Source organism: Ostrinia furnacalis, unplaced genomic scaffold, assembly GCF_004193835.3.
Source record: "Ostrinia furnacalis isolate ACB-3 unplaced genomic scaffold, ASM419383v2 OfSCF4115, whole genome shotgun sequence".
Classification (NCBI taxonomy): Eukaryota; Metazoa; Arthropoda; class Insecta; order Lepidoptera; family Crambidae; genus Ostrinia; species Ostrinia furnacalis.
The window spans coordinates 103,215-114,594 of record NW_021134354.1 but is presented as its reverse complement, the minus strand read 5'-3'; the positions used below and the strand labels follow the sequence as shown (position 1 = coordinate 114,594).

Genomic DNA, 11,380 nt, shown 5'->3' with positions numbered 1-11,380 from the left:
ATCTGTGATTCGGACCGGACGCAAAAAAAATCAGCTGTTGCACATTTGTCGGCCATATTTCTCTTTATTAGAGGTTTAAAGTAGGGTCGACCCTGTTATAAGTTATGAAGCGGGTATTGAATACTTACAAAGCTTTTTAGCGGTATATGACGTTTATGAATAATACTTTTCGGGATTTTCACTATAACAAGCTAATAAACCTATTTTAACTTTTTATGAATAAGACCGTTAGTGTTTTACTAGCTACGGTAACACGCACTCTACGCTACAAATACACTGTAGCGAGAACGCCGTAGTAGCGTTCCTTACTACGAATGCACCGTAGCTTTGCTTGCTACTTACTACAAGTGCACCGTAGCTACGATAATACCGTAGTAGGGTATTTGCTACTGAGGTTCGTAGCAGGCAATCTAAATAGTCTGAATGAATTATAGTAGGATAAAGGACGTAGCACACTTATCAACCGGGAAAGGGATCGTAACCGTATCAACTCGAGGGGTTCATTATTTTTTGTACGAAACTCCATACTGCACGCACACTTTTCCGCACCGCACCGTAACGTAAACGCCTCGCCTCCCGGTTAACAGCGCGCGAAAAGCGATGACAGCTCGTGAAAGGCGATACGGTGTTGATCCCTTTCCGAGTTGATAAGTCTGCTATGACCTTTATTCCCCTCGAAACAAGAGCGACTTTAGCGGCGCAATAGTACTAGGCTGAAAGTGGCGTTACGTATTTTTTTTAAAGTTGGTAACTACAGTCAAATCTGGAATCTATTAACATAGAATTTGTTCCATTTACCAAGATTTTTGCTTAAATCATGAAAACATCCTTTATTTTGGCTATAAAGCCCGGTCTGTGAGCACGTAGAATTTTGTCCAATGACCCTAAGCTACCCATCCTTATCGCTCGCGTGTAATTATGTTACTGTCACAGACCAGACTACAGATTAAAAAAAGAAGGTTCTTTTATATCTAGTAACAGGATTTCAAAACAAAAAAGAAAGCATTTTTATTACCAAGTTACATTTTATTTCACCTATTGTATACAAATTCTTACAGCAGCAATACAACCAAATAAAAAGTTGGGTATTGGTTTGTTACAAAAGCTCTAAAAAGAGCTTTCAAAAGTTAATCAAACAACGCAGCGACCGTGTTTGTATTGTACCCGTCGATAAAGGGCACACATGAGTGGACCAAAAATTTAAGGGCACGCGAATACGGTGGAACGAATATTTTTTACATTTTTTTAGTATCTTTTTTTTTAGGGTTCCGTAGTCCTGACAAGGAACCTATAGTTTCGCTATATCCGTCTGTCTGTCTGTCCGTCCGAGGTTTTACTGGGAAACTATTGGCACTAGAGAGCTGTAATTTTGTGGAGGTATTAATCACGCCGACAAAACGGTAGAATAAAATTTTGAAAAAACATTTTTTTTAGGGTAGCTCCCCTACATGTAAAGTGGGGATGAAATTTTTTTTCTTCTTCTACCCCATCGTGTGGGATATTGTTGGATAGATCTTTTAAAATTACTTAGGAGTTTCTTTTATAATAATGGTGCTTTTTCTGCACTTTCAAGGAAAACTATAACGGTTAAGATAGATCAGTTAGTTTAAGAGAAATAGTAGTTTAACTCATGTATTATAAAATTTTATATCTAATAACGACGGACAACTACGGAACCCTACACTGTGCGTGGCACAACAGGCACTTGGCCAATTTTTATTTTTTAGTATCTTTGCCTAAAGTGACTTGTTGACCACAAGTTGTATTAGGCTGCTATGGAAAGGACTATGCTTGGTGTTACTTTACGAGATCACTTCAGAAATGAGGAGATCCGTAAACAAACTCGAGTCGCTGACATAGCCCGACGGATTAGCAAGCTGAAGTGGCAATGGGCAGGGCACATTGTACGCAGAACTGACGGATTAGCTAGCTGAAGCGGCAATGGGCAGGGGACATAGTAAGCAGAACTGACGGCCGATGGGGCAGCAAGGTTCTGGAGTGGAGGCCATGTACCGGAAAACGCAGCGTGAGACGTCCTCCCACAAGGTGGACCGACCGACTTGATAAAGGTGCGATTGTGGAAGTCATTGGTGGAGGCCTATGTTAGCAGTGGACGTCCTGTTGAGGCTGAAATGATGATGATGATGTAAGTATTAGGGTTAATATTAATGCTAGTTGCAATCTAAGTGCTATGCTTAGTTTAGCTTAGCTCCTATTATTAGCTGTTGTTATTTTTTATAGCTGTGTGCAAACTGCAAACTATGTAAATAATCATCATCATCATCATTTCAGCCACAGGACGTCCACTGCTGAACATAGACCTCCCCCAATGATTTCCACATCGCCCGGTTGGTAGCGGCCTGCATCCAGCAATAAAAAATAGTATTTTTTTCGGTTCAAGCACGAATTAAACTACGGAATCCTTCAACATATAACCAGAGGGTCCAATTATATGCCGGCATCTCAATTTCAGACCACAGACGAGTTTAATTACAGACATAAGAGCACTGAAATTTAATTAAATAGTACGTAATTTCGGCTCAAAGGCGATTTCTGAGAAGGACTCCGCAAAAATTTGGCTACGGTCTGCGTTGTAATGACCGTAATTTCGATAGAACATATAAAGATTTTCTGATGTTGAATATATGCTCCAAAAGACAGACTATAAAATGGCTTAGAGACAAGTTTTATACCAAATTATTTAAATTATTAAATAGGCAATAGTGATTTGTAATTTGCTACAGTACTTACTCTGTTTAAGAGTAGGCGCACACCGTTGATTTTTAGTTGGCCGATAGTTGTGCCCGACTTCAAATTGTATGAAGAATCGGCCAAATCGAATCGGCGTAGTGTGCGCACTCCCATACATGCCTATACTGATCAACTGCCCGACTAAACTATCGGCCAACTAAAAATCAACGGTGTGCGCCTACTCTTACTGTGTGACTCTGGCAGAGTTAATAAGGCTACCCTAACTTTACGTGGATGTCGTACAAATGATCATCAGAACGCCAAAACCCCGTCTGGCCAGCGTGGGGAGTGGAACGCAAAATTCTACATTTGTTTCTGATAAATTAGCGAGGGTCGAGCACCTGAAGTGGAGGTTAAATGACTTGATGATCGATTCATTTGTAAATAGAAATAATTACTACATAAAGTGATCAGTAATTTCATGTTACCAAGCCCGTAAGTGCATCAAATGAGAAATTATAAACTCATTCGAAAGAGTCATTTAAAAACTATCAACATTTTTCCTGCAGATTATTAAACTTAATACAATGCCGTCAAATTAAAATAGACGAGTATATTTGCTATAAAACTGTAACGTATAATATCGTAACCAACTTACCTACGCCATAAGCTAGGTTTAAGGCCGCCAGATGGCGGTCGTTAAACTAATGGGTGGGTAACCCACACGGGGACTAACGATGGATAGCTTTGGGATAACAAGTCTTTTATGTTATACAGAGTGTAAAAAATGCATCAGGGAGCATAAAACTACGAATACTGCACATGTATTGTAAAAAGCATCAGGGAGTATGAAATTGTACATTCTGCATATCCAACTATAGATTTACTAGCAGTAGAATAGAATAAACATTAATTACAATGGTCATCATAAAGACAAAAAGATAAACATAAAAACATAAAGAAGAGAAGAAAGCACAAAAAGTGTACTGAGCCCTGTCACTATTAACAAATTAGTGGTAAATTACTTTTAATCAAAAATAAATAAAAACTTGTGAAAAAAAATATTACGCAATTATGTTCTTAAGAGCGTTGTCAACTAGGTACTGTAAAAGTAGGGTAGGAAAGTTTTTATAGCTATTTTTAAGGGGGATGCACGCGATAAAAAAGTCTTTGCCTAGGCGCAGACCATCGATTTTTAGTCGACTGATAGTTGGACCCGATTTTAATTTGTATGAGGAATCGGCCGATACCAAATCGGTGTAGTGCGCGCACTTTCATACCATGTCTATACTGATTAATAGCCGGAGCCAACTATCGGCCAACTAAAAGTCGGTGGTCTGCGCCTAGGCTTTCTGTGATCGAAACTCACGCATCAATCTATAGATATTTATTCAGTTCTACTTAAACGTAACCCTGCTACTACTGATACATAGGAAGAACGGAGTGTGAGTGATCCTAGAGTTGCTGATTGTGCAAGATCAAGTGACTAGTAAAGTGACTACCCTAGGCCCATTTCTATATAAATTGCGCCTTGTAAGCCAGACACTGATTTCATTGACATTATTGGTATTTCACAAAATATGAATCAACATGAACGGTTCAACGAGTTTTAATAGTTAATGTGCTATTTAAAGATGCAGTACAAGAAAGTGTGCAAGTGCAAAGATTTCCTACTTTCGAATTTACATAACTTACCAACGAGTTATTGAGCCGATGTCTCAAACTGGGCCCATTAACACAGAATAAGTAATAGTACAGGTACAGAAGGATTACTCCGCAAGACGATTTAAATAAATGCGAGTCTTGCTACGACGCGATACAGTGGAATTCAGCTCGCACAGCACTACGTACCTACAATTTTATTCACCTACAAGTTTTGTCTCTTTCTATCGCGTGCCTCTGAACTCTTCTTACGCTGTTAGGGTTGCTGTCTAGTGAAAAAATAATTAATCTACTTATTTGTAATGAGGTACATATGTAGGTAAGTATGCAGTCATTATGGAAAACCTTCATAGTAGGTTAGGTTCCTATACTATCCTAAGAATTATTGATTACCTACATGGCCAACATACCTTTCAGCATCTTTGGGAAGCGAAAAAAAAAAGATAAATCCGGTAGATTACTTTTCGAATTTAAACACCCAAACGCCGCACAATATTTCTTTCTCTTTATGTCCATTTTTAAATAAAACTTCGATCATAGAATTATAATCATACTACAACGCACGCCAGCGTCCTGACGAGCGCGCGCGTGACACTCGACTGATATAATACCCGCCGGCGGGGCGCTTCGCTGTAGGTAATTATCGGATGTACCGCGCGGAGTGAGCCAGGCCTGCCATTAATCTCGATCATACGATTTCCTTGTGTAATTTGCAACTTGTAGACTTTTCTTGGAAATTATTTCAAGTATTCTTGTTTTCTCCTGGCAGTTAGAATTTCTGCCTCTGCTATTTCACAAGGCGATTATTAAATCATACTTATAAGCGATTAGATACAAGCAAACGGTTTTATAATCTATCTCGCATAGTAGGTAAAGCATGCCAGTTAACCACAAACGTTTCATCAGATAATTGCAGCTGTAAGTCGAATTTACGATAGGTCTTAATTTCCATATAATTACGGTACTTAGAAATATGGGACGTCGTTACCAGCCTTTAGTTGTGAATTATGAGGGAAATTTTATTATTTGCCAACAGTGAAGACTATTTTGTAAGAAGATATTAATGATCCTTTGATACTTCATTTGGAAAAAAAATTAAACGCTCTAAAATAAAATGTGCTTTAAATTATAAATTAAGAGCTTAATGAAGATATGACAGGAAATAATGGCTAGCTATTATTTGCTCAAAAGAGCTTGTTTAATTTTAACTACAATGGGAAAGCTTTTAGCCTGCATGCTATTTAAAAGCTTGAGCCCTAGGTTCCTGTGGGGTTTCATATTCAAAGGAACTGCCTTACCAATAGTGTAGACGACTCCAGGCGTGGTGTCATGTGTGAACTGTCCGAACTGCATGAACATCAAGTTGTGTATAGGGCTCGGATAGGGGGATGTCCAGAATCAGGGCATTGCCGACGGTGGAAGAGGCGCAGGTTTCCATGGTCAAAAGTAGCTGTAGAGCTTACAGATATTGAAAATGACTCCAGACGTGGTGGCATGTGAGATATATTATATGTACAGTCCGAACTGCGGTTGTATGGAGGGATCGGGTGAGAAGAGTCCAGAATCAGGGCGTTTCAGACGGTACGGCCCAGGTTCCTGTGGGATTCATCTTCAGAAGCAGTTATAAAGCTTACCGATAGTGAAGACGACTCCAGAGGTGGTGTCGTGTGCGATGAACTGTCCGAACTGCATGAACATCAAGTTGTGTGTAGGGGGGATGTCCAGAATCAGAGCATTGCCGACGGTGGAAGAGGCGCAGGTTTCCATGGTCAAAAGTATCTGTAGAGCTTACAGATATTCAAAATGACTCCAGACTTGGTGGCATGTGCGATATACAGTCCGAACTGCGGTTGTGTGGAGGGCTCGGGTGAGGAGAGTCCAGGATCAGGGCGTTTCAGACGGTATGGCCCAGGTTCCTATGGGATTCATCTTCAGAAGCAGTTATAAAGCTTACCGATAGTGAAGACGACTCCAGAGGTGGTGTCATGTGCAATGAACTGTCCGAACTGCATGAACATCAAGTTGTGTGTTGGACTCGGGTGGGGAGCGTCCAGGATCAAAGCGTTGCTGACTAGTCGCGGGCTGGGCAGCGGGAGGCCGGTGGATGAAGCGCGCATGGCCCAGGTTCCTATGGGATTTAATTAATTCTGAATTACCTGCAGGCAATGCATTTTTTTTTAAAGATTATTACCAATTTGTATTGCACAAATTACTAATAGGCTAATGCACTCGTGGTAAGCTAAATAAGCTTGTGTTACGAGAGGCTCACCACAATAGTCGAGCGACGGCGGTGGGATTCGAACCCGCGTTCCTCGGATCTCGAGTCGGCCAGTCCGACCCCTTCACCGTTCGGCTATCGTGGCATTGCACTTTATAAAACGACATTTATATCTAGATGAGATAAAAATGAAGCAGAGTGGCCTAATCTAAAGCTAAAAGAAACTGCATGGTGTGAAGATAATCTTTTTTAACACCACTTAAAATACTCTGCCTGATATCTGTCACGTCTTTTCTAAGATCGCGTATCTTAATTGGTAGGCACAAATGCTTCTTCTTTGCCTTCTCCTCTAGAGGTGTGCTGGATGAGGATAGGAATAATACAAAGGACTGATTTTTTTCTCACGCACCACACACATTTTCCAAAACTAATATCTAAAACTTACCGTCACTGTAGTCCGGAGGCAACAGCCTCTCATACCCCGAGTGCACGGCCCCCCAGCTTGGGTTTTTAGGGTTGTTGCAATCCCCCCCGATGCTGCGGTAACGGCTCGGTGGATTGGAGCACGTGGGGGGTGGTGGGCAGAATGGACCTGAAGAAGATTTACTCTTTATTAAAAGCGTATTCAAGTAGGTAGCAAAAAGTTTTAATTGACTTAAGATTACTTATACAAACGGTATCTGTGTTACTCGCATCCAAATAGGATGGTGCTTTGTTTTTTTCGGACTGAGCGTGTCATGCTCGGAGTTTCCCTACGTGATCGAATCAGAAATCAGGAGATCCGATCAAGAATCAAAGTAACATCAACAAGTGGAAAATTCAACACCCTGCACAACATTATTAAAAATCTCACACATTTGCAATACTTATCAAAATTAATAAAACTAGTGTTTTAGACTAATTTACTTAGAATTCACATTTCATTAAAATCAAATTAGTGGCAAGATAATTATAGATTCATTATTCTGATAAGAATAAAGTCTTAGTTACCATCAGTATGCTCAGTGAATCCCAGCGCCAGTTCATCATCGGAGAGCGCCTGGCGCGCCTTCAACTCCTGCGCAGCGAAGAGGTTCAGGAGCCCGCCCCGCCCCAGCTTGTCTGCTCGCTTGTCGTACGTCATCACTGACTGGAGATTTAGAGATTATCAAACATTGGAAAAACGCTCTAGTGATATGAGCTATGAACGCTCTAGGTGTCAGACAATGGATTTATTTCTGGTTACGCGTCGCTTCCATCGTAATGGCACCAGTGTAGATATACTGTGGATCATTTTAGAATAAATTGTTTTCAAAATTTACGCAAAAAACAGAGGCGACTTTGATAGCTTGACTTAATGCAATTAAAATCTAAACATGTATTTTCTTATCAAGAGATAGTAGATGATACTTTAAATCCTATTAAAACAAAAATCGTAGAAAGATAAAAACTACAAGCAGGCTAATTTAAGAAGAGGATAGGAGGCACTAAGTATTATTATTATTTGTGTCCTTCTTACCATGTGGTGCGCAAAACTCGAAGACGTCTCGTTGACCACCACAGCATGATGCTAAACCAAACCCTCAGCTGTCGCGAGCCAAGAGGCCAGATTCTGCTTGCACTGTTGGTGGGCAGTCTTCACATCGCGCTCGTTGATTGAGGTAGCCTTGCGTGCTTTCTGCCAGGACTCTGTTGTGGTATCTTCTATATTATTTGTGCGCTACCATGTGGTGCGCGAAGCTCGGAGAGGTCTCGTTGACTACTATATCCCCGTGGCGAGCCAGCAGCCCCTCGGCCCTGACTAACCAAGAAGCCAGCTTCTGCTTAGACTGGTGATGAGCAGTCTTCACGTCGGATGGAGGTTGCCTTGCGTGCTTTGTGCTAGGATTCTGTTGTGGTATCTCCTGTATTTGTGTGCTTCTTACCATGTGGTGCGCGAAGCTCGGAGATGTCTCGTTGACAACTACAGCATGATGCTGAGCCAGCCCCTCAGCTCTCGCCAGCCAAGAAGCCAGCTTCTGTTTGGACTGGTGGTGGGCGGTCTTCACATCGCGCTCGTTGATGGAGGTCGCCTTGCGAGCTTTGTGCTCGGATTCCGCTGTGGTGTCAATTTGTTTAGTTATTTTTTTCAAAATTAGTTTTTTCTAAATTTAAATGTTAGAAAAGAATAGTTTGGAGTTTTTGGATTCATGACGACAAAATCGCTAATCAATCTTGGGATCAAAGTGCAGATGCCTCGTTGACAACTAGAACAGAACTAGTTGAACAGAACTATTCACTGTACAGGATTGTAAAAGAAAAGTTTCATCAACTACACGGAGAAATTGACGTCTTTTTTTAATGCAGGTATTTGACCGTATTCACACTGACCTTAAGTTAAACGCATAGTACATACATAGGTACCCAGTCTGCCCAGTCTAGTAATAGAACTACAGTAAATAACTAGCTAAAGAGTCTACAAACATGATACCATAACTTAGTCACAGAATCCAGTTTTTAAACTACGAGCAAGAAAAGAAGAAACTACAAGTTTTCAAAATTCTCAAACATCTCGTCTTGCACTGTCTTACCAGCATGATGGCTTCCAGTGAAGCAGCAGACGCCCAGCGCATTGGTCCCTTGGAGATGGCATGCAGGGTTGTGCGAGGCAGGCCTGAGGTGGGCGGGACACTGCACCTTGGGCACACACCGCCCTTGGCGCGGGCAGACTTCGCAAGGAACCTCTGACTTGTGCACATGTGCTGGAATTTGGAGAAAATGGTCACACTATCTACATACTTCCTTACAGAAAAAAATCAAAAAACAACTTACTATTATTTTCATACTTTAATTTTTTCACAAAAATTTAACAATCTTGTCATAATTTTGAACTACGAGTAGTATTGCTCAAATAGAAGTATTTTTTGTGAAAAACAAAAGATACTACCTACGTCACTTAAGAAAATGCAGAAAACAAAAACGGTCTGCCAGAAAAGAAAATGGTTTTTTCACGAGGCCAGTAACGTCAAATGAGGTCGCACATCAAAATAATTCAGTTTATTTTCGTGTTTTCATAAAAACTATCTTAGCTTTAATTACCTACACAACACTGGCCAATACTAATACCGACTGACACAATAAGAAAAAGAGAAAAAAGTTTGATCCTATGAATCGAATAATAATGTACTTGGTATTCGATAAAAATTGCCTAAAGCACGAAAAGTTAGAAATGTAAGGTTTATGAAGATATTATTTAATTATTTATTCATTTGCAATAACATATTCAGCACATACAGGTAGGTATACATGCATTCATACATTGACCCTGTAAGGGTGTAGCAAAGTTACATTTATTTAATACCAGTTAACATCTACGAATTAAATTAACATTTACGAATACATTAACAATTACGAATGCTTAATGGTAATAATTAGCCTTAATAATAATTACATTATTTTATTGTACAATAATTATACATAATTNTATTATTGGTACCGTTTGAAAGAGCTCATGAAGCACTTTCAGGATCAGTAACGAGTTTTTCAATATCTTGAATAGTTTAGAAATAATCGAGTGAGATCACTTAACGTTTCCACCCTGTAGATAGTATTACCGTGATATAATTGAACTACATTACTGAAATAAAATCATTTTGAAAAACAATATTTTCCGAATAAGAAAAAACAAAAACGATCCGTCAGAAAAGAAAAAGTTTTTTTTTTCTTCTCGACGGCCAGTTAGGTACATTAAATAGGCTGCACTTGATTGTAAGTTAATTTTTGTATTTTCATAAAACCATTTAATTTTTAGCTTTTAATTTCACGACACTGGCCAGCTATACTAATACCGACTGACACAATAAGAAAAAAAATATTTTGAGTTTGATCCTATGAATCGCAAATAATGTACGGATTGGTATTCGATAAAAAATTGCCTGAAGCACGAAAAGTTAGAAATATAAGGTGTATGAAGAAATATTATTCAAGGAATAATCGTTATAAATAGGTAGGTACCTGTGTGAATGTTTATAGAACTGATTTTACTTTGACTGATATTGCTCAAGAAAACTATCAGGAGTAAGTAGTAGGCAGTTGTTGATTGATATTTGAATAAAAACATACCTGCAATGAAGTAGGTATGTAACGTAAAATAAATATCATAAAAGCTAGCTTTTGTCAACTTCGCACTAAGTATCTAGCATTTATTTTGTAGTTAGTACCTAAATAAGACAAATTCTACTAATCATCATATTTTCGTGATGTAGGTAGGATGTCAGTTTTTGGAAATTTTATCACTTTTTTTATTTATTGTATGATAAATCTTTCTGAAATAAAACTGGGTACATTACCTCCTTCACTGATGCTGACTCGACCTCGTACATTCCCATGTGCTTCACAAAAGATTACCACCGGGCACACCACCACGAGAGACAAAACACGCAAAATTATTTGTAACGGACTCATTTTTATTATTTAACTATTTAAATCCTATCTATCGTTATTTAAAATTATCTTTTTAACATTATTTCTGCGCACGCGTCCACTAACCCCCGTTGGTTGAGTTGAAAGACCGATTTGACATTAGACAAGTTGAATAAAAGTGTGGTTTACCCTCATTTATTTTTATAAAATTTAGTGACGTGCTTTGAATAGATTATTAATAGAATCAATATCAGTAAAATGAGTTACAAAACGATAACTTAGATTGTATTCATCATCATCATCATCATGATTTCAGCCATAGGACGTCCACTGCTGAATTAGGACTGTGTAAATATTCTGTATCATCGATTTAAATAGTGATCTTATAGTACTGACAGTAATGATCAAAAGTGTAATTTCGTTTAATGG

General features: G+C 39.1%; 1 protein-coding gene across 1 annotated transcript; it reads right to left on the bottom strand.

Moving 5' to 3' along the window:
- Positions 1 to 5,964: 5,964 nt before the first annotated feature.
- LOC114358801 (chorion peroxidase-like) lies at positions 5,965 to 11,106 on the bottom strand. The gene is made up of 7 exons (XM_028312847.1): positions 10,879 to 11,106; positions 9,121 to 9,291; positions 8,476 to 8,648; positions 7,562 to 7,700; positions 7,017 to 7,163; positions 6,341 to 6,481; positions 5,965 to 6,020 (listed from the first exon to the last, which is right to left on the bottom strand). Exons 1-7 carry the CDS (start codon positions 10,991 to 10,993, stop codon positions 5,965 to 5,967), a joined length of 942 nt encoding a protein of 313 aa, XP_028168648.1. The 5' UTR covers positions 10,994 to 11,106.
- Positions 11,107 to 11,380: the final 274 nt, after the last annotated feature.